Source organism: Hemicordylus capensis, chromosome 6 (genome assembly GCF_027244095.1).
Source record: "Hemicordylus capensis ecotype Gifberg chromosome 6, rHemCap1.1.pri, whole genome shotgun sequence".
In the NCBI taxonomy this organism is placed as follows: domain Eukaryota; kingdom Metazoa; phylum Chordata; class Lepidosauria; order Squamata; family Cordylidae; genus Hemicordylus; species Hemicordylus capensis.
In genome coordinates, this window is record NC_069662.1 from 39,875,650 (window position 1) to 39,899,046 (window position 23,397).

Here is a 23,397-nt window from a genome sequence, read left to right on the forward strand (position 1 = left end):
GAAGCTAGAAATCATGAAGAGATAGACCAAAGTCCAATTCACTGAATTCTCGGAGCAAAGCAAAGCCAGCTAAACTGTTATGAAACTGCTCCCAACTTGTCGCACTGATACGCTTTGAGAAGAGGAAGCACATCTAAATGCTCAGTGCATGGGCTCTCCTCTTTCTGAGTGTCCCTGTCTTTAGTCCACAGACAGGGGTAGCTGTTTGGCAGCTACTCAGGAAGAGGCCTTCTCCGTTGCTGCCCCTGGACTTTGGAATGTGCTCCCCGGAAGAGCCTTCCCATCTCTGGCAACTTTTAAAAAGGCATTGAAGACACATTTATTCACCCAGGCTTTTAATTAGATTTATGGTTTTCAATTTTTAACGTTGGTTTTAAATGATTTTAATGTTAATGATTTTAATTGATTTAGTTTTTATTTTAATTGTTATTTGATTTTAATTGTTTTTCTTTTGATGTAAACTGTCCTGAGCCATTTTTGGAAGGGTGGTATATAAATCAATCAATCAAATAGATAGATAGATAGTCTAGCTAAATGTTCTTAGGAAAACATAAGGCATGCTTCTGAGAGCTCCCCCCGCCCCCTCAGTCGGGGGTGGAGGGAGTGTTCCTGATCTGGCAGAAGCAGCACCAGAAAAAAACATATTGGGGGCATATAAGGTGTAAAGTGCATTAGTGTGGGGAGGCAGCTAATGTCTGTTGTAGGTCAGGGATTTTCCCTCCTTTGTCTCTTGGTTGGGTAATTTACACCAGGCACCAGTATCACATTTCCAAACAGAGCTTCTGTGCTTAAGCAGCGAAAAGACTTCGTCTGAATAAGCAGCAAGCTAGCTGAGATAGATGGCACTTTTTTCGTATCGGGTACATTCTGTTCCTTGCCTTGAAGGTGCTTGATTATGTGAATGAGAGAAGTCATACTTGAAACCATCTGGAACCTTTTGAGTTAAAAGGGGATGTATTGGCCTGTATGAAATGCACAATTGTGGACTGTACTTTTATCTCAATATAAAAGAGACGTAGAACCTGCTAGATGGCGTGGCTGCAACCCAATGAGCTTTGATTGCTAGCAAAAACTTTAATAAAGCTCTGTTTGGAAATGTGATACTGGTGCCCGGTGTAAATTACCCAACCAAGGGACGAACGATGGAAAATCCCTGACCTACAAGAAGTCCAATATGTTAAATTCCTGAAATTGCACATGCAAACCAAACAGCAACAAAAAAGGATGTGAAGAGTGGAGAACAGTTCTTTATATGCCGCTTATAATAAGGAAAAGAATTCGGAATATATGAAAGTGTTTCAAGTTACCACAGGGGTTCAGCAATGAAAGTGAGCAACCCACTTATGGTGGGCGGTGGGGCTTGCGTGCTCGCCCCTCATCGCCGCCTTTTGGGAGCCGTGATGCGCTAGAAATCATGCTTGTCTAAAAAGCCTCCTCTCTGAGCCTAGAAATGCACAGGGCTCATCAATGCAGGAAAAGCACTCTGCATCTACTCAGGGGTGCGCTCGTCTTTAATATTTCTTTCAGGGCTTTTGAAACAACCTTGCTGCTACTGAGTCCCGTTTCTTTGGCTCAGAATGAGGCAAGACTGCTGATGCAGGAAGCTTCTAGTTCTCTGGACCAGGCCCACATCATATTCTTCTTCTACTGTGGGCCACATGTACTCCTCCGAAGAAGCACTGCAGCTCCCACCCAATAAGAGAAAAGGGATTTCCTTGCTTTGTGATGCTATTCGGGATTTGTAGTTCTAGTTACCTCGATGCTCCGCAAGACTTGCGCTGCGCTTCCGCTCACCGTTCCCGGCCCACGGCGGTTAGAACTACGAATCCCGAAAGGCATTGCGAGAGGCCGGCGCAGGCCAATGGCGGGTTGGTGCACGCACTATGGGTTGTGCGCGTGCGCAAAGGGGCCAGGTGGTTTGCTGGGGATTCATGTGGAGGTCAGCGTTGCCCCGAGAGTTGAGCTAAGCAAGTAAGTCAAGCGGCCTTTGGGATTCCACCCCCCCCGCTTTCTCGGTTTTAGCTGAGTCTGGAAGGGTTGCAGGCACCGCTAGTGATAAGCACCAAGAACTAGCAAAAGGGGGTGCGGAAGAAATAAAAGAAGGGTTCTGGTGGGGTTGGGAGGGCGCAAGTGGCAAGGAATGGCGGCTAGAGGGAGGTCCTGGCTTCCTTCACCCAGTTTCTGGCAGAAGGAAGGAGTGCAAGCTTAGGTAGCACCTCCCACAACGTTGGCCCTAGAGAAGTGCTAACCAGTTGCTGAAAGGCGTGGCAATGGAGTAGAAAGAGAGGGGGAAATAATAGGGAAGGGTCCCTGCAGTGGATGGGTGGGCGGGCTCTGGGGAGGAAGGAATTATGCATCCCGTTTCATGATTGCTATAAATATGCGTTCAATATTGGCAGTAAGGAGTAATAGTGAGAAATAGGGAAATGGTTCTCAGAAGCGGGGAGAAAAAGGATGGGGTGGCTCCTGGGAGGAGGAGAAAAGGAGTGTAGAAAAGCTGTGTTTGTGGGGAGCCTGCACATTAAATGGGTGCATATTGGTGGCTCCCAGTGAGAAGATCAATAATGACGCCCACCACTGCCAGTCTCCCCCTACAATCTAGAGTTGCTGGGGAGAGTTGGGAGTGTACCATCTTCAGTGTTCTGGGCTGCCTGCCAGACCCAGTAGGTCTGATCAGTGCCCTGCACAAGCTGTGCATGTGCCCTAGAGTGTGCCACAGTGTGTCCTCTGTTACTTGAAGGAGATCCTCAGTAGACAACATGAAGCAGGTAACCCATAGGTAAAATATCTAAAAACACTGCTCTGAAGGAACAAAAACAGCCAGGTTAATAACATCATGGGAGCTGACCAGGCAAGTGGATACGTTTATGTGTTTGGCCCTTGGTTCTGTGCCTGGGCGCAATCTGGGATTTAGGAGATTATGAGCACACTGAGGAGGATGCTTGATATTACATTCTTGTTGGTGTCCTGGCACTCTCTGTATTCCTTTAAAATATGAAGTTTCTATTCTGTGTGGTTGCAGAAAGCTAAAGCAGTGTTTATTAAATATGAGGAAATACAAAGCTAGTCTAGTAGCCACTGTTTCTCCATATAACACAAGCCTTTGCCTGCTTTTCATATCTAATTTGCCTGCTTTTCATATCTTGCCTTTAAAAACCATAAACCTTTTTCTTTCTCCTGCATTAGTCCTGGTTGGCATTCCTGTGCATTCATCTTTCCATTTTCCTTGTACAACCAAACAGAAAATGCAAAAAAAGAAACCCTTATGAATCAAAAAGTTCAGCTGTGGAAATTGATCTAACTCATTCATAAAGACTGTGCTACCTTAGTTGCTGCAAATATGTGTTCAAGACAGTTTATGAACCATAAGAATAAAACAAGCAGATTAAAAGCACTGTAATTAAACACACATTAAAATAGCAAGATAAATAGAATTTGTTAGAAGAAAGTTAATGAAAGTCTGCTGGAATAGTTGAGTTTTACATGCTGCCTAAATCTCAATAGAGTGGTGTTCTCCTTGGAGAATAAATTTAACAATTGTGTCACTACAACAGGGAAAGGCCATCCCTTTAGTACCATGGTTTTAATCTCCCTGAAGTCAGGCACTTGGAGCAGAAGTCTCCCAGATGTTTTTAGGATGTGGCAGAAGGAATTTCTGCAAACGTCTTGAGCCCAGCCAATGCCATTTATTGCATTTCTGGGGTTTTCTGTCATGTTGCAGAATTAGTGGTTTGTATAATTGGAATCCTGAAGAGTCTGGTTTGGAACCATCAAATCAAGGATCTTGATTTGATGGCTCCAAATTAATTGCTGCAATCTGCCTGAGCAAAGGGGTTTCGTCTAGTGGACCTGTTGGGCAGAACACGACTGTGAGACGTTGTGGGGCAGGGAGGAAATGAGGAACTGCAACCAGCAGTACAGAAGCATCTGCCTGAGAGCTCAGGAATCGCTCTCCAAATTCAGCACTGGGTCCTGTTTCTCCAGGAGTGTGGCATCATAGGAAGCTGCCAAGTTCTGCTGAGGCAGACCATTGGTTCATCTAGCTCAGTATTGTCTACATAGACTGGCAGCAGCTTCTCTGAGGTAGCAGGCAGGAATCTCTCTCAGCCCTATCTTTGGGATGCCAGAGAGGGAACTTGGGAACTTCTGCTCTTCCCAGAGCAGCCCCATCCCCTAAGGGGAATGTCTTACAGTGCTCACATGTAATCTCCCATTCAAATGCAAACCAGGGTGGACCCTGCTTAGCAAAGGGGGCAATTCATCCTTGCTACCACAAGACCAGCTCTCAACGCAGCATGTATTTCATAGCTGCATTGAATACTCCTGTAGAAAGGCAGAGCAGAAATCCATAAATAATACCATCTATGGACTTCCCTTGAGAAATCCATATTGCTGGGTGAAGGAAAGGGAAGAAGACGACGACCAGGAGCAAGGTGGGTGGACTCGATTACAACAGCAAATGAATGCACCACTGAGAGACCTTAAAGGCCAAGCTGTAGACAGATCACCCTGGAGAGAATCTATCTACGTGGCCGCTAACAGTCAACACCAACTTGACGGCACTTAATCAATCAATTAATGGCACTCTGAATTGGGGTCCTGCAATACTAACAACCCAATCCAATGGATATTTCCTTCTGAGTTCAGTGGGAGTTGGGAGAAAGTAACTGCTTGGGAATAAGCAGGACTATCTAAGCTTATCGCCTAAATTATTTATTTATATTTTTATCCCACTCTTCCTCTAAAAAGCCCAGAGCAGTGTCCATGGTTATATTTATCATCACAACAACCCTATGAGGTAGACTAGGCTGAGAGGGAAGTGACTGACCCAGAATCACCTGATGAGCGTCATTACTGGGGATCTGAATTTGGGTGTCTCCAATCCTAGTCCAACACTAACCGCTACATCAGCCTGGCCTTTAAGAACTCTTTGCTCTGGTGGTTTTTTGTGGGAAGCCAGTTCATTGCCTCAAGATTCTAACATGGCTGTACCTTTTCTGGATGTGTGTCAGGTGTGACTTCTTTTTAGGAACGCAGAAGCAGAATTTAAACTGACCCAATGACTGCCAGGATCTTTGAGACCATTGGAAAACTCGGCCTGGGATTGGCTGTTGCTGGTGGAGTTGTCAACTCTGCTCTTTATAATGGTGAGGCGGTGTTTTCTTCACTTCACACACACACACACACCCCTGCACTTAGTGGGAATTCTGTGCACACCACTGTGATTGACTATGACTATCTGTCCTTGAAGATATCTGATGCTTGTTACTCTTTAAAATAGACATCTAAAATAGTTTGGCCTAGACACTTTTGAAAAATTGTTTTCTTTAACAGGTAAGGGGGAAGATGCTTGCATTGGGTTTTAAGGTTAATTTTTGGGAGAGTTGATTGACTTAATAGTGTTCCCTTTTTGTTCCTCTGGAATTCTTGACTTCAGCAGGACTTGAGGTCTGCTTGGCTCTCTCTTGATTTTCCCACGAAATGACTGGAATGTCCATTAGGATGGACGCCTGTGGGATCCCATATACTCACGTTGCAGTATATCACAGTTTTCTATAGCATAGATGGGTCTGTGTTCACAATGTGGCTCACAGCTGAAGAGATTAAACACCAAACATGGCAAGGCAACATTTTAAAATATTCATTAAAAACAAACAAACCCAGCCCATTTGTATGACAGTTCTTCTGAATATGGTTTATTGGGTTGGAAGGAGACAATCCCAGATGTCTTAGTGGCAGCAGGAAGCCTATACAGCTGCAGTGAGCTTCCTTGCCCATTCCTTGCCAAGAAGAATTCTTCTCACTCTGCCAGTTACCCTGGGATTGCAGACGCCACTGGCCGGCGGAGCAAAGGATGCTGGGTATTGTTCTTTACTGTCTTGAATTTTTGTTTTAAGCCAGCTTGGAAATCACTTGATCGAAAGGCAGGGAATATATCTTTAAAATAAACTTAATAATTATGTTGATGTAGCCTTAATCTTCCTGTCTTGGCCCTTCTCATGGGTCAGTTGCTCTGTGTAGCCACTGAGGAGGGGGGATTGGAAAGGGGCCCATCCCAATTGATTTGGCGGTTAGTACAATGTTTTTAGCTACATCTCGTTCAATAATTTTACAAGGCTTTTTTGGCACTGCATGTGATATGATTGTGTTCTTGAATATGAAATAAAAAGGTAAAAAGGCAAAGTCAGTGAAGGAGTGAAAACAATCTGAAAAGAATAGATAATTGCCAGGGATTTGAACCAGGAATCTCTTAACCACTATGCTATGCTAACTCTGCTGACTTTTCTTAATGGACAGAGGTCTCATTAAGTCCCATTTTTCTCTTGTGGTAAGGAATCTTCAGTCACTGATAATCCAGTAGATGGCACAAAGATAGTGGCCAACATGTTGCACAGTCTTACACTGGTGTTTCTGATAGCTCCACACTGCTGCAGGCATCTAAGGGAGCACTAGTAGTCTTGCACAAGAGAGAGTGCATATATTTAAAGTTGCATACTAGCAATTCAGGAGTGCAGTGCAAATTCATTGGAAACAATGGAAGTTGCATTCCTGAAGTGTGAGTGCACAACATTAAAGGCCAGTTCCCACAACCAAAACTACCTCCTGTAAACATTGAAATCCTTGATCTGCACCACATTCACACACTCCCAATTTCTGGTTGTGAGAACCTGGAAGCTTCTGCAAATCCCCATTTTCACGGGGCCAACCCGGCATTTAACTGGGAACATGAATTTTAGATCTGAACTCGTGTCAGTTGATCCTGTTAAATTCTAGGTTGTTGCACTGCCAGCTGGTGATCAGTGAAAACTTCCAGGTTCTCACAATTGGAAATTGGGAGTGCCATGTGGATCTGGGATTTAATGTTTACCAGAGAACATTTTGATTGTGAGAACTGGTCTTAAGTATGTGTGCTTTTGCACAAGACTGCTGAAGCAGCGCAGGCTGATTGGAAACGCTGGTGTAAGACTGCACAGCATGTTGGCCACTGTCTTTTCCTGCCTCTCCAATCCTCATAGGGCAGTTTTTCTTATGTGGTTTTAGACATGTCTGCCTCTACATGTGTGTCAACCCCAGCTTGTCAGACTTCTAGATGTACTGATGGTGGCCAAAATGGTTCAATGCTGTTTTTGAGTGTGACATCGCTGTTTTGTGTGTCCTCTTTCTGTAGTGGATGCAGGCCACAGGGCTGTCATCTTTGACCGATTCCGAGGTGTTCAGGACATAGTGGTAGGAGAAGGAACCCACTTTCTCATCCCCTGGGTGCAGAAGCCAATCATCTTCGACTGCCGCTCCCGCCCCCGCAATCTTCCCGTCGTCACTGGCAGCAAAGGTGAGCAGTGGGTGCTCCAAGTATACAGATTGTCCTTTCTATACTGACTGTCAAAAGTCTGAGGTGGGTAATGAAACATTAAAAGACAGACAAGCCAACTCATAGTTTCTGTGACAGAAGATGACACGAAGAACATAGCAGCAGCTGCTAACACGCTTTCCCTCACCTCCACGGTTTTTAGCAATGGGTGCCAGTGCTCCTTTGGACTTCACAATCAGTGAGCTGAATGTGAGTGACTTCTTTGTGAGCCTCCAGAGCCTTCATGGAGGTGCAAGTACCCTACTAAAGAGGTACAAATACTTGCCAATGGAATAAGTGTCTTCCTGCCTGTCGTGGGAGGAGGAGACTAAGACTGAGGCAGGAGCTGCATTCCATCTTGGCCTGTGTGAGGAGAAACCCCACCTCCCAGTGACAGTTGCATCTGGTGCGGCCTAGCAGCAGGTTTCTTAGAACAGGACTTTTCCCACTTGAGTTTGCCACAGGGGCAGCAGCAGCAGGAATACCAGAGGCTTTTTAACGCCATGTGACTCACCCCTCTCTCAGCAGCTGCCTCACCACCATAGTTCTGTATTGAATGGTATCTTTTTTTTGTCGGCACTTTGAATATGGCCTTGCAGAAAAGCAGGCTAAAAATGTATTGCTTGACTAAGAGAATTGTTAGCAGAGGGAAAACTAGGGAAGATATGCTGTCAGTCAGTGGTTTTTAAAAATACGGACTAGAAGTTCGTATCCGGCTGTATAGAATAATGGGATTCCATGCAGGAATTCCTTAGCAGATACATAAATCTAGAAAAAGTTCCCTCAAGACAAAAAAAAAATTTAAAGCCACTGGCATAGGGAATTATTCCCCAGTTTTAGCAGGCTTTCTGTTTTGCTTCCTTGACTCCTTCTGCTTGGATAAAGGCTGCCCAGGAGCAGAGTTGTAAAATCAAAACTTGGCTAGATAGGATTATTTCCTGCAGAAAACATCACATAGGCAGTCCTTCTCCTTTCCCCCCCTTATCATGTACATCCATACTTAATTTGGCATGGACTGAGGGTGGGGTGAGAGACTTGGACTGGGCCCTGGAGGAGAGGCTAGCCCTGGGAACTGCCCATTCACATGCCCCGGGAAGCATTGAATGAATGCATTTGGACACATTGTCCAAATTGCCCTCCTTCATTTTTGCTCATTGGCCCTGGGAACAGCATGCTCCCTGACTCACTGAGGTGTGTTCCTGTTCTAACCCTTTCGCCCTGTTTCCTTGCTAGATCTACAGAATGTGAATATCACACTGAGAATCTTGTTCAGGCCGGTGGCTGCACAGCTTCCCCGGATTTTCACCACCATCGGCGAGGACTATGATGAGCGAGTGTTGCCTTCCATCACAACTGAGATCTTGAAATCTGTGGTGGTAAGACCCAGGCAATGGCTACTGGTGTGATATACTACGGGGAGCAGGGGAGAGAAGTGGAAAGCTAGGTATCCTGTGGGGTTCGTGCATTGCTGACTTTGTCATGGGCATCTGGCTTGGTCCAGGCCTTTAATGGCTACCGAAAAGGAAGAACAGCACTGACCTTTGCAGTTACCTTGGTCCGCAGGCGCAGGGTACCAATGGCACCAGTCCCCTTTTCTATTCTACACCTCTAAAAGTTTTTCTGACGCCCTCCTTTTGCACTGGAGCTCCTATCAAGTAGTTTCCTGAACTTGGGGACACATCCTGGCTTGGCAGTTGGGAGCTGACTGGTGAATTGGGGTACTGGGTGGGGACTTGCTCTGACTTGAAAGTGGACTGGCCAAAATGTGAGCTCTTCCCCGACTCTCTCCCTTTGGGCCTCATAATTCTTGTCCCATTCTGTGCCTTTCTTAGTGCTCTTGGGTTACTGGTCTTTCCTCCTCCGCTTCTTGTTCTTTTTCATGCTCTTTTTTTAATGTAGTGTTATCATTCTTTCTGCATTTGCAGCCATCTGGCAGCATCTATATTATCTTGGGCCCAATAGGATAAAGTAATGGACTCTAGAGTGGATAAGCTGAGACTCCATCCAGACAAGACAGTAGTACTGTTGGTCGGTGGTTCCTCTGCCCGGGTGAATGATGTTCAGCCTGTTCTAGATGGGGTTGTACTCCCTCTGAAGGACCAGGTTCACAGCTTGTGGGTGCTCATTGATCTAGTACTGTCACTAGAGGCTCAAGTGGCCTCTGTGGTTCGGAGCACCTTTTATCAGCAGCAACAAAATATATTTATATATCGCTCTTCAACAAAAGTTTCCAAAATGGTTTTCATAGCGAAATAACAAATAAATAAATAAGATGGATCCCTGTCCCCAAAGGGCTCACAGTCTAAAAAGAAATATAAGATAGACACCAGCAACAGTCACTGGAAGTACTGTGCTGGGGGTGGATAGGGCCAGTTACTCTCCCCCTGCTAAATAAAGAGAATTGCCCTGTTAAAAAGGGTGCCTCTCTGCCTAGTTTGCAGGGGTTAAGTTAATTTTGGCTGACATGCCAACTGCGACTTTACCTGGACAGAGATAACTTGGCCATAGTTACTCATGCTCTGGTAACCTTTTGCTTAGAGTACTGCAGTGCTTTATACGTGGGGCTGCCTTTGAAAACTGTCCGGAAACTCTAGCTGGTACAAAATAGGGCTGAAAGATTATTAATTGGGACTGGACATTTGGGGCATTCCTTTTCCGGGCCCAATTCAAAGTGCTGGTTTTAACCTTTAAAGCCCTAAATGGCTTGGGGTTGGGTTACCTGAGAGAGTGCCTTGCTCCATATGTCCCAACCTGGACCTTTCTTCAGAGACCCTCTTCCAAGTGCCCCTGTCAAATGAGGTGAGGTGGGTGGCTACTAGGGAGAAGGCCCTTTTGGTGGTTGCACCCCATTTATGGAATAGCCTCCCCCGTAGGTTCACCTGCCTCTATCACTTTGTTCTTTTAGATGCCAGGTAAAGATCTTTTTGTTCACTTAGGCTTTTTAAATTCTGATTTTCAGATCTGATCCGATTTGATTTTTTAACTAATTTTAAAATGAGTTTGTAAACTGCTTATATTGTGTATTGTATTTTCTTTTCTCCCTTTTTGTCTGTTATGATATAATGTGTTATGTGGTTTTTATTGTATGTTTTAATCCTGTGTTGTGAGCCACCCAGAGAACAATTTGTTATGGGGCGGCTAACAAAGTTTTGATGAGGAGGAGGAGGAGGACTGCTTTCCAAAGGCCGCACACGTGCATGTTGCCCTAGCTATCATGGAACCCTGGGAGCCTTTGCCATCATTTTCAGCTCTGTTCTATCTACCATAATGTCCAATTCTCTGCTTCAGGCTCCAAGAGCAGTGGAGTGCTTTCTGCGGCATTCTTTTCACTTGTCCGTTATTTATTTAGAAGAGGTATACCCCCCCTTCTGACCAAAAGATTCTCAAGGCAGCTTACAATGATAGTAATAATTTACAACACAAAAACTTACCTGTAACCCAGCAGCCCTTAGACCTGTGGCAGAGGCCAGAGTGTGCTTCCCTTCTGGTCTGTAGTCCCCAGGCAACAGTAGGGACTTCCACCCCATCTGCCATCTTTTCAGCCCTCATCTGTATAGAACTATGGTGGGAAAAGCAAGGGAACTTCAAGTTTCACCTTACCCGTGTGATATTTGTCTATGTATGTAGATAGGGGAGAAATCTCTCTATATTTTTTCCTTTCTACTTCATTTGACTAGTGTGATATAAAATATTAGTTTCCAGTGTAGGAAAAATACTTATTTGTAAGACAATGGCATTGCTTTACTCTAGTTTATATCCTGTTTTCTCAGCCTAAGACAATTGTAAATCCACTCTAAAAGTTATACAGTGTTGACTTCTCATCCTTCAGTTCCTTTACCAGAAGTAAATGCAGCATTCTGGTTGCTCACTTCAAGAGTGTAAGTCTAGATGATCCTTTTCTCCTGCTTCAGAATCTTCCCTTCCAGGCACCTTAGAGTGTTTGGGCTTGCTGCTCTCATTACAGACCTGTTGTGTTTGTTTTTTGGATTTTGATTTGATATGGTACATTTATATACCACCGCAAACTCAAGTCTCCAGGCATTTTACACAAAAAACCCATAAAAACAATTAAAACATTTAAAAATTGTTTACAATTCCTCAGGTGAGGAATTGAAAAGGTGTGTTTTTTAGAGTCTTTTTGAAATCTATCAGAGATGGGGAACCTCTTATTTCAATAGCCCTGGGGAACCTCTCATTCCAGAGCTTCAGGGTGGCTATAGAGAAGACCCGTCCTGAGTAGCCACCAGCTGAGCTGGTGGCAACTGTAGCTGGACCTCCTCAGACCATCTTAATCAGTGGTAGGGCTCATGATGAAGATGGCATTCTGTTAAAAATGTTTTAAAAGTTTCTCTCACCTCTTTTTTTTAAATCCAAGGCAGCTTCCAAACCTAATTCAATTTTTGTAGTGTTGTCATTTTTAAAATGATTTTTGTGTGTGTGTCATTTAATTTAGTGTGCATCTTATTGTTTCAGGCTCGTTTTGATGCTGGAGAGCTGATTACACAGAGAGAGCTGGTTTCTAGGCAAGTGAGTGAAGACCTCACAGAAAGAGCAGCAACATTTGGTCTTATCCTAGATGATGTTTCTTTGGTAAGGAGCATTTCTTTTATTTATTTATTTATTTATTCATTCATTCATTCATCACATTTATATACCACCCAAACTTTTGTCTCTGGGTGGTTGTTGAATTTTTTTATTGTTAAATTTATATACCACCTTTTAGGGGTATGCACCGGACCGCGGAGCTGCGGTCCGGCACTGGGGTGGGAGGTTCCATTCAGGGCGGGGGTGGCTTTACTCACCCCTCCCGTGCTTTGCAGCTTTGGCGCCGTAATTACCTTAAAAAATGCGGCTGCAGAATCGCTCGCCGCCCGCTCCTATGGCTCCCATGGCTCCTGCTTGTTTCAAAAACCGGGCGGCAGGATACTTCCCTGCCGCCCCCGAAGCCCCCTCAAGCCATTTTAGCTCTTTAAATCTCGCCCTGGACTGAGTCCTATAGCGCTCGGGCGGGTGGCGGGGAGATGTCCTTCCGTCCGTCCGCCCCCTTCCCTGCCTTCTGCGAAGTGCAGGGAGCCTTCTGCGCGCGCGTGCGCAGAAGACTCCCTGCACTCGAAGTGCAGTCATAAACTTTTACAGTTTTCCTCCTCTTGATACCATTTTATGAATGGTATTTGTGAATGAAATGTGTCTGTACGCATGCACACACATGCCTTTATATACATGTACTGCACTGACATCTTGATCCACTTCATGCATTTATTTATACATCTTATTTGGACATTTATTCATTCATTTAGACATTTGAGTCTACCCTCCAGGGCATGGGGGGTTGGTTACAGATTATAACAGAGCAGGATGGATCCAGATAAAAATCAGCTTGAAGAAAATGTATGCTAGAAACCTCATTCCCAGTTGAGAAACCTAATCCTGCTCATTGCAGGCCAACCCAAATAGTAACATATTGTGCATCTGAAAGAGGCTCTGGCTTGGGTGAGTCTCCTGGGGAAAGGGTATTCATAACTCTAGGTCAGCCACTAAGAGTGCCTCTTTGCACATCAACTGCATGGAATAATTAAGAGGGTGGTGTTGGAGGATCAAAGGGGTGGGCACAAGGTAAGAGGTATGTCTTTTAAGAAAGGCAAGGTTCAAGCTGTTTAGGGCTTTAAAGATTCATCTGATATGGAAGAGGCCATTGCCCACAAAAGCTCCTGTTTTATTCAGCCTGTTGTGAGGTAGGACTTTTGGGGCTTCTTAGACCTAGGGCACAAGTGGAGCCCTTTCTTGAGCTTTCTCCTTAGAGTTCCACCGTCCAGCATTCCCCATGTGCCTTCCCAGATGTGGTTGGGCCAGGCAGGGCTCAGTTTCTCATTCAGGTGCTCCACCAGCACCAGGAAAAGCACAGCACTGTGCACAGGTAAGCGGTGGGAACCGTCACCTCTGCATGGTGCCAGGGGGCTGTGTTGAATATCCATCTTTGAATATTCGGAACGGAATATTTGCACGGTCCTAGTTATACCAATGTAATCTACTCTGGCAAAGGATGATCAAAGTAAGATTGAGAAGTATGGGTGTGTTCAGGAGCTCCCCCTGCTGGTTATGTTGAGGAAATCAAGGTTTCATCCATATCTGTGAGAACCTCTGACAAAACTCTGGAATCATTGACACTGGCTGCCAGTTTGTTTCCAGGTCCAATTCAAGGTTCTGGTTTCTACTTTTAAAGCCCTTAACTGTTTGGACCCTGACTACCTGAGGGGCCATCTGCTCCCAAGGGTTGCTGCTCGCTTGACGAGGTCATCTGAAGGGGCTCTTGTCTGGGTGACAACAATGTGGCAGGCTCAACTGTCATGCATGCAGAACAGGGCCTTCTCTGTTGCTGCCCCCAGACTCTGGAATGCTTTTCGCTCCTCTTTCTCCATCACAGTTTTTAGAAAATGTGTGAAATTTTACCCAGGCTTTTATATGATTGTCTCTACTGCTGCTACTCTGTATTTTGTGTGGTTATATTGTGCTTGTATTTTAAATCTTTTTAGTCAGATCTATGTTTTTATATTCTAGATTAATATTTTAACTGTGTAATTTTTATAGTCTTGTGTTAATTTTTCTGTGTGAACCACCTTAGGATTGTTTTAATGAAAGGTGGTATACAAATTTTAACAAATAAATTAATTAATTAAATAGTGCAGCATGTGTACTGCTACATCTTCTAATGTAGCAGTGCTACATCTTCCTGTGTTTCCCTTTGCGAAAACACAGATGTCTGGAAATACCAATTGTGCAATGGACTTGTGCAATTGCACAGATGTTATTTTCATTGGCTGTGTGATAACACAAGTCCCCTTGCTCAATTTGTCCTTTTGCACCTTGCATTAGGAAGATGCAGCAGCACCCATATTTTGCAACGCACACCCACATGCAACACACACAGAGTTGCATGGAGCGTCGGCCCTGGCTTTTTACAGTTAAAATTGAGGCAGCATCAAGGGTCAGATTAAAGGGTGAACAAATTTGGAGCAATTGTTTACAGTGGCAAGCCACATAATGGCTCAGTGGGGAAATGACTTGACTAGCAAGCCAGAGGTTGCTGGTTCGAATCCCCGCTGCTATGGTTCCCAGACTATGGGAAACACCTATATCGGGCAGCAGCAATGTAGGAAGATGCTGAAAGGCATCATCTCATACTGTGTGGGAGGAGGCAATCGTAAACCCCTCCTGTTTACCTGAAAACCACAGGGTTCTGTGGTCATCAGGAGTCGACACTGACTCGATGGCACACTTTACCTTTACCTTGATTTACAGTGGCATGTTCCCCTCCCCCCCCATCTTAAAGTGACTGTCCAAAAAAAAATAAAAATCAATTTAATGTTTATTTTTACAGGAGAATACAGGAGAAGCCTGTTATTCACAGGGGTTCCATTCTTCCGCGTCGGGGGTGGGGGAGGGATATTAAATCTGTGAATAATGGGGCATTAAAGTGAATGCAAATTAGGTGGTTAGGTTCACGTACCACTCCATATCACCCCCCAAACAGGCCAAATAAACTGCCCTACCATGCTCCACTGCTCACAAGGAGTCAGAAGATGCCCCCCAAGAGTTGAAAATTGGTCAAAAATCTTTTTTTGGCCCCATTTAAAAAAAGAAATCTCCAAGTCAAAATGGCGGCCGGAAATGACCTCCGAGGTCATTTCTGGTCACCCGCAACCCACAGTTATACAGGTTTAACCCATGTTTTGCTGTTCCCCCTCCCCATGTATAATGAGTTTGGGTGTCCATTACCAAACTGCAGGTGCTGGACCCACAATTAACAGGGTTCTCCTCTATAATCAAAGTAGACTTAACATGTTAATTCAAATATTATAACAAGTTCTAGTAAGAACTAATCTGCCTACTTACCTTTCACTTTCTCTACAACTGGACTAAATTTGGTACAAATCAAGGTCCACAAGTTAGATCGCTTGTGCCTCAAATGTTCACGCATCTGCCATCTTGGATCGGGGTGGATGACATCATCACAAACTGCGCCATTTTGGCATCCCAGTGTGTCCCTACAGCTGTAGCAAATTTGGTTCAAATCAGTTAGGTAGTTCACAAGTTAGCTCACTTGAGCCTCAAATGTTTATGCATCCACCATTTTGAATCAGGGTGGATGACATCATCACAAACTATACCAATGAGGTGTCACTCACTACAAATGTACCTAATTTGGTTCAAATCAGTTGGACAGTCCACAAGTTAGCCCACTTGCGCCTCAAATGTTCATGTGCCCACCGTCTTGGATTGGAGTGAATGACATCATCACAAATGACACCGTTGAGGTTTCCCCATGTGCCCCTACAGCTGTAGCAAATTTGGTTCAAATTGGTGAGGCGTTTTACAAGTTAGCCTGCTTGCGCCTCAGATGTTCACATGTCCTCCATCTTGAATCAGGGCGGATGACATCATCACAAACTGTGCTGTTGAGGTGTCCCTATGTGTCCCTACAATTGTACACGATTTGGTTCATATTGGTCCAGGTGTTGCGAAGTTGATGGTGGGGACACACAGAATACTGGGTGATCTCATAAGCCTACTGGGAAGTAGGCTATAAATATCTATCTACTAGCTTAACCCGCGCAGAACATCTGCGCTCTAGTACTTGATTGCTCCCCTCCCCTGCCACAGCCCCCCTCACCTCAGAAATCTCTCCACCCTCACCTGAGCCGCACTCCTGCTTATCCTCCTCCATCCCGTTGCTTCCACCCTCCTCACCCCTCTTGGTCGTGGCTGCAGCATTGTTGGCACCTATTGGGCATACATACATACATACATTCTCTCTCTCTCTCTCTCTCTCTCTCTCTCTCCTGGCTCAGAGCATCTGCACAGCTAGTTCTACCTCTCTCTCCCCAGCCCCAGTACATTCTTCCTTGGTGGCCTGGCTGCCACGTCTCCTCCCCGGCTACTTGGCTGTTCTCCTGGCCAGCAATTTCTGCCCATCACCGTCACTAATTGGCATCACTAATTGGCAGCTGTTTGCAAACTTTCAAGAGAGCTGCCACACATGGGATTAGCGACAGGTACACCTTAGAGAGATATATAGAAGATAGATAATTAAAACCAGGTCCACTGAATATTAAAATCACTGCTGATGCTTAATGTTTTTTTCCAGTGATAAGTGTCATATAGCCCTAGATAAACTGTCCAGAGAACAAATCTGGAGCATAAAACATCAAAATATAATCAATTATAAAGAGTTTTACAGGAAAGGTAATTTCAAGGAGCGGTAATACAAATTGCAAAAGAAAAGTCAGGAGGTGCCAAAAGCAACTTGATATCTAGCTGAATTTAACACCTCTTTTATTATAAAATTTCTCATGAACAAACTGAAAATCTTAATTAAGAGAACTACATCAGTATTCCAATCCTCTCAATAGAAAACTAGTTGTCATGCGGAGTAACAATAGAACAATGGAGGATGTCTAACTTGGATATATAATTAACCCCTTTCATGTTTATATATAAATTCTTTCACTAATCTGTATGTTTATAGAGCACAGAGCACTAGATAACTAAACTGGATAACTATCTGGTTTGGAAAACATGGGGTTTCAGTTGAAAAGCTTACAGATAAGGTCGTCATTTCCTAAGCCAAACTTGAGTGAAATGACTCAAGGAAAGAAGGAGTGATTTTATTCTCGATATCCACGACAGAGGGATGCAAGAAATTTTAATAACTAGTGAAATTTCTTTGTGGGCTCAATTTTGCCTAAAGCAAATAAATGCAGACATTTCTTATTTGAAAAAAATCTGAGGGATTTTAAGAGAAGCCAACAGCCTCAATAACACTATCAAAACTTTTGAAGAGGGTTTTGCAGATTTGTACAGTACTTGAAACCTGAGCCCTAAGCCATCTTCTTCTTTATGCTCTGTGTGTGTGAGCACGGGAGAGAGAATAAATGAATGAATGGACATGTTCATTTATTGAAATAATGCTAATGGCATCTTGGGGAAAGTGAAGTGCATTCAATAGCCACAACTGTCCGTGATTCAGTGCCAGTGATGTGTACATAAAGCCTGCACACCAGCTGTAGTCCTTAGGTTATGACTGCTGTTGGAACTGCCTTTGTCTAGGCATGTGCACAAACCTGTTTGGAGGCCCTTTTAATGGCCTCTAAACCGGTTTGAATGACCAGCTGTTCAGCCAGTTCGAAGGTGAGGTGGGCATACCTTTAAGGGTGAGGGAGGGTGCCTTTACCCCTCCCGCCACATTTCCCCCACCAACAGTCCATTTTAAAAGTGTCCGGGGCAGCAGCATACCTCCCTGCCGCCCCATATCCTCTTCGGCCGGAAGTAACAGGAAGTACCCAGTGTGCATACGTCACACTCACTCGCGCACACAGCTGCCCAACATGCATAAGCCCCGGGTACTTTCTGTTACTTCCAGCTGAAGAGGACACGGAGTGGCAAGGAGGTACATTTGTCACTCTGATGGACACTTTTAAAATGGAGCGCCAGCAGGGGAAATGTGGGCGGGGGGGGGGGATAAGGGCACTCTTCCCCGTCCTTAAAGGTATGCCCCCACACACACCTTCGAGCCACCCCAGCCCCACTGGTTCCATGCACATCCCTACCTGTCTCTCTTCACCTTTGACGTTGATAACTTGTTTTATCATAGTTCTCAGACAACTCTCTTTTCCTCTCTCTCTCAGACGCATTTGACCTTTGGGAAGGAATTCACAGAAGCCGTAGAACTTAAGCAAGTAGCCCAACAAGAAGCCGAGAGGGCCAGGTTCATCGTGGAAAAGGTGAGAATGTGGAACTTGCCAGTTAGACCTAAATATGATCTTGTTCCTTGCCACAGCAGCCGTGGAGGGTTTCTCACCTGCTTATCCAATGCTCTAGGGCAGGGATTCTCAACGTTGGGTCCCCAGATGTTATTGGACTTCAGCTCCCATAATCCCCAACTAAAGGCCACTGGGGCTGGGGATGATGGGAGTTGAAGTCCAATAACATCTGGGCACCCAACGTTGAGAATCCCTGCTCTAGGGCATTCTAGTTTAGACTCCATCCCTTCTAGTGCTTTCTTTTATCCAGTGTACCAGTGGCCTTTGGAATCCATTTTATTAAAACAACATCCATTTGTTTTAATAAAAAGAAAAATTGTGTAAACATAGGCTAGGTTGCAAAAGATGAGGCTGCCTAGCTTTCATGAGTATTTGAACCTGGACTCTCACATCCCTGCTAAATGCTATAACCAGAGCCAAAGTGGCAAAAGAGGCTAAGAATGTTCTAACAAATTTTGGGGGTGGGGGTTTGTCACAAAAAACATAGGAGTCTCTTTAACTTGAAGCTGGCATCTTCCTTCCATGCATTTGTGGAGAGAGGTGTAATAGGACATTGGCATATAGAGATGGATAGAGGGACAGGAGCTGAGATCCTCCAGCAAGTAGCTGTATGGAATGAAGTCCTACTGATCATTCAGAGCCCACCTGGAGTGTTCCCTATAACTGAGATTCCCAGATGTGGTTAACAATTCCCAGCATCCCCAGCTGCAGTGGCCTTTGGCTGGGGATTATAGGAGTTGTAGTCAACAACATCTGGGGATCCCAGTGACAGGGAACACTACCCACCTGACTGCTCTTCTCTGTGATCCTTTAAATCCTACATCAGCCTCACTGCACACCTCCAACATACCAAACCTTTGCATTTCCCTCTTGCTATTACTGTTGCATTTTTGTTGTGCCATCAGTGTGCATGATGCCCTACAGAGCATAAGTGGACAGGTTCCTCCGCAAAGAGCTTATAACTTTAAACATTATTATTTCAGTTATGTATACATTAATACAGGAGAACCTTGTTACTTACAGGGGTTCCATTCCCCGACTACTACCGTGAGTAACAGAACCACAAGTAACGAGGCATTACAGCTATGGTGAAAGGGGATTTATGTTCCAGGGTGGAGGGGAAAAGGCAAAAAAAAAGTCCCATAACAGCAAAAAAAACTTACTGTGGCATGCTTTGCAGGTCCCCCATGTGCCTAGAAATGCCTCCAAAACCAGCAAAAAATTGCGGGGGGATGTCTGATATATATATTTAAAAGAAGCAAGCCACAAAATTGCTCCTCTAGACAAAATGGTGGGCGAAAGTGGCCTCTGAGGTCACTTCCAGCCCTCTAAGAACCGTGAATACGTGGATTTTAACCTTGTCGTATCGGCTGATACTGGAAATGGTTGTCTATTAGACATACACACACCCCTGCGTGGATACACAGAACCACGGAAAATGAGGTTCTCTTGTAGTTTCTATAGTACTCATTTCATGCTCTTGTGCTATGCAGAGTATGTGTTACACCACCTCTGTCCAAAGGGCTTTTTTCATCTGCAGGAGAGAGCAGGGATTGACAAGTGATAGGGAAATGCAGGAAAGGTTCATCTAAGAGAGACAGGTTTTAACAAAGAAAAGGCTTTTGAGAAGGTCCTAGACGAAGAGAGAGACACTGTGGTTTGATAAATACAGAACAGAAGGCTGCTTAAATAGCATGGAGGCAAGAATGATTCTAAATGGACTGACTGCAAGCAAGCTGTTTTAGAACAGAGGCAGCTAAAAGGGGAGAATTTGAGATGGGGAGGAGTGGTCAATGAACAGAGGTGGGGAGCTTAAAAATGAGAAGCATGAAAGGATGCAAGAGCTTAGAAAGATGAGATGGGATAGGAGGGAGCTGTGTGGTAGAGAGAGGGGCGAATAAGGTTGGTTCAAGCCATTGAAGGAGACTTTGGTAAGGATGTGCATCTTGGGGGAAGTGACTTGAAAAAGAAGAGCAAGCTCAGTTGTACTTCTGGCAGCAGCATGGCCACTGCTGAGATTGAATAAATGGCTCACTGCATGGAAAAGCAACCACACCATTAGTGTATGTGTGAATTGGGCCAAAGGGACTGTTCAGATGAATTGGAAGTGCACATCAGAATACACAGAAGTGGGACACAGAGATAAAGGGGACCTTTGAGACCCATGACATAAGCCCCTGTCTTTGTAGACCAGCTTTCCCATGCTGCAGGGTTAATGAAGTACTCCGCACGAAACCAGCCATCTATCGCGCTTTCCTCACACTGTGCTTTTCTTCCTACTTCCAGAAATGGGAACTGCAGTTTCTCTCTCCTCTTCTGTGACACTCCTCAAAAACCTTTCTATTAAAGCTCTTCCTGAGCTACCCTAGCCTCGCTTTTCTTGTACCACCTTGCCCAGGTGTCAGTCTCTCTTCTCGCCTTTCAGCTGCATGCAAGTTGACTGTAAGCCTTCTGAAGGGGATAAGGATTGGCTCTATGTGTGTTCTGCCTAGGACATAGCAATGCAGTTGGTACTATTGGACATTGGACAGCATCCTGACTAAAATTCTGCATGGGGAAGTATGTTTCCCTTTGGCATGTTGTGGAGCAACTTCCGCCAATTTCCCCCTTCCATTTGCTGCGCCCCAAAAATATGCCTCTAAGGGTTGGGGGGTTCAGGGACATATTTTCAGGAGACAAGGGGGGTGAGTGAAAATCTTGCCTTCCCCAAGTGGAATGTTCGTCTGGATGCAGCCCATCCCCCGCCGAAATTGCCCTCCTTTAAAAGCTTTCCCATGAGGACTCGAAACTTGCTGTCTTGCAGGGCAAAGTTGGAAGTTTCCCTTAACATTCTGAAGGATGTGCTGTTTCATATGGTTCGCACCATATGCCGGCAGCCATGCCATTTTTTAAAAAAAGTTTATATCCCGCTCATTGTCCAAGGATCCCAGAGCTGTGCACATGGCTATGTTTATCCTCACAACAACCCTGTCAGGTGGTAGGCTGAGAGAGAAGTGACTGGCCCAGGGAGTTTCATGGCTGATTTGAGGATTTGAACTCCGAGGCCTAGTCCAGCATTCTAACCAGAGATGAGGAGAACCCATTGGCCAACCCTACTCCCTGCCTACACTCATTGTTTGTTTGTTTCCCCACTCCCACAGGCAGAGCAACAGAAGAAAGCCGCTATCATCTCAGCTGAGGGGGACTCAAAGGCTGCTGAGCTCATTGCCAGTTCACTGACTTCAGCAGGCGACGGCCTCATTGAGTTGCGTAAACTCGAAGCCGCTGAAGACATCGCTTACCAGCTCTCACGATCCCGCAACATCACCTACCTGCCATCAGGACCGTCCATGTTGCTCCAGCTACCCCAATGAGTGTCGTCTTGGTCCCCATTCCCACTCCTTTTTTTCTACTGTTCCCTTGAAAATAACAGATTAGTCCAAAGTAATCACTGAGGTTTCCCAATTTTTCAAGTTGAAAAACACAGGGAATGAAAATGGATTTAATATCTCTTAATCTAATAGAGGCAATCAGTTGGCCTCTCCCCTCCTAGAACATCTTTTAGCAGATCAGTTTTGAGAGCCAAGGAGATAAACTGGGGGGTGGTTAGGCAACGAGAGGGTGTGCTTTGTATTAACTGACTTAAGGAGGAGCCCAGTTCATCCCCCTGAGAAAAGGATGCATTTAGGGAGCTTTTTCTCTATCTTTCCCTGCCAAATCCAACATCATACAGGTGTCTCTGCTGAGGAAGCTTTCTTCACCTAATGCCTAGCTCTGCTCTGAGGCACACTTTGAACTGTAATGGGCACATTATGAAACCTGAGAGCGTTTCAGCTCTGTGCAGAGCTGAGAGTAGAATGTTCCCACATGTGTTATTACCGCTCTTTTGGGCCTTGACCCGTCTCTCTTGCTCTCTTTTTTCTTTGGGACAACTATCCCCCCACCTCTCTTTAATGCTGCATCCACATGGCTGTTATCTATCCTTGTGGAGAAAAAGGACTGATCTAGCAAATTGCAGACATTGGCTCATATGCCTGAAATTCCAGGTTTAAGAGGGGTACGGCAGGTTTATTACACTGATAGCCTGATGCTAGCACACATTCATTAATGTATTATCAGGTCTCTTAATTTCTTTGAAGGAAGTTCACTTAGCAGTGAAGCTGCAAAAGATGAGATTGTATTAACCAGCTTTCAATAAATGAATAAAACGTCCCTCTTAACTGTGATTTGTAATTAATAAGATCTTATTAAGTACAGTGGGTGACATGCCCCGCAGTGCTCCAACAACAGAAGGAGCCCTGCAAAGGTGCAAAAAGCCTGGAAAACAGTTAAATTTCTTCCTCCTTCTGCAGCCCAGCAGCAGCAAGGGGGTTGGGGGAGAGTGATTTTCACTACTTTTCCCCTCTCTCCTAAAGGACTATTGACTTACAGGAATGTGTCCCAGGGGGCTCCGTTGTCAGAGTACTGTGGGGAGTGTCAGCCACTGATTTGTATTTAATAAGACATTAACATTTATGGCTCTCGTTTGCTTTTGGCACACCTTGCATTTTTCATCAAAAGGTGGGAGGGCAATTGGTAGTTCTCAGGAGTGCATGGTCAATCAGGGGCTGAGTTGAGAAGGCTTGCACCTAACCAGTAAAACTCATCAATCCCATTTTGGCTTCTGAATCTCATAAGGTCTAGAAACCTGATTGTTGTGGATTGGACCCAACATTAGTGACTTTATTCCAATATTTGTTGTGCACTTGTTAGGAACATAGGAAGCTGCCATACACTGAGTCAGACCATTGGTCTATCTAGCTCAGTATTGTCTTCACAGACTGGCAGCAGCTTCTCCAAGGTTGCAGGCAGGAATCTCTCTCAGCCCTATCTTGGAGAAGCCAGAGAGGGAACTTGGAACCTTCTGCTCTTCCCAGAGCGGCTCCATCCCCTGTGGGGAATATCTTGCAGCGCTCACACTTCTAGTCTCCAATTCATATGCATCCAGGGTGGACCCTGCTTAGCTAAGGGGACAAGTCATGCTTGCTACCACAAGACCAGCTCTCCTTTCCCATGGAGTTGCCCAAGCTAACCAATTTGTCTTGCCTTTGTTGTGAGGAAACAGTTGACTCTCACCTCTAGCTTTCATGTGATATCACTGTGCATGTTGTAATTTAGGAGTGGCTATGCTATGCTACATGAAGCCTAGGCATGCAAGCCATTTATTGTGTAGGATGGGTCATAATAGGTGCTTAGAGGTCTTTCCTTTTATCA

General features: G+C 44.9%; 1 protein-coding gene across 1 annotated transcript; it reads left to right on the forward strand.

Moving 5' to 3' along the window:
• Positions 1–1,835: 1,835 nt before the first annotated feature.
• PHB1 (prohibitin 1) lies at positions 1,836–22,356 on the forward strand. Its single transcript, XM_053264101.1, has 7 exons — positions 1,836–1,971; positions 5,013–5,147; positions 7,169–7,330; positions 8,582–8,724; positions 11,822–11,938; positions 18,031–18,126; positions 21,306–22,356. Exons 2-7 carry the CDS (start codon positions 5,060–5,062, stop codon positions 21,516–21,518), a joined length of 819 nt encoding a protein of 272 aa, XP_053120076.1. The 5' UTR covers positions 1,836–1,971; positions 5,013–5,059; the 3' UTR covers positions 21,519–22,356.
• Positions 22,357–23,397: the final 1,041 nt, after the last annotated feature.

Coding starts and splice junctions, on each gene's coding strand:
- PHB1 (XM_053264101.1), top strand. CDS start 5,060: ATGACTGCCAGGATCTTTGAGACCATTGGAAAACTCGGCCTGGGATTG. Junction 5,148..7,168: donor CAACTCTGCTCTTTATAATG/GTGAGGCGGTGT, acceptor CTCTTTCTGTAG/TGGATGCAGGCCACAGGGCT. Junction 18,127..21,305: donor CCAGGTTCATCGTGGAAAAG/GTGAGAATGTGG, acceptor CCACTCCCACAG/GCAGAGCAACAGAAGAAAGC.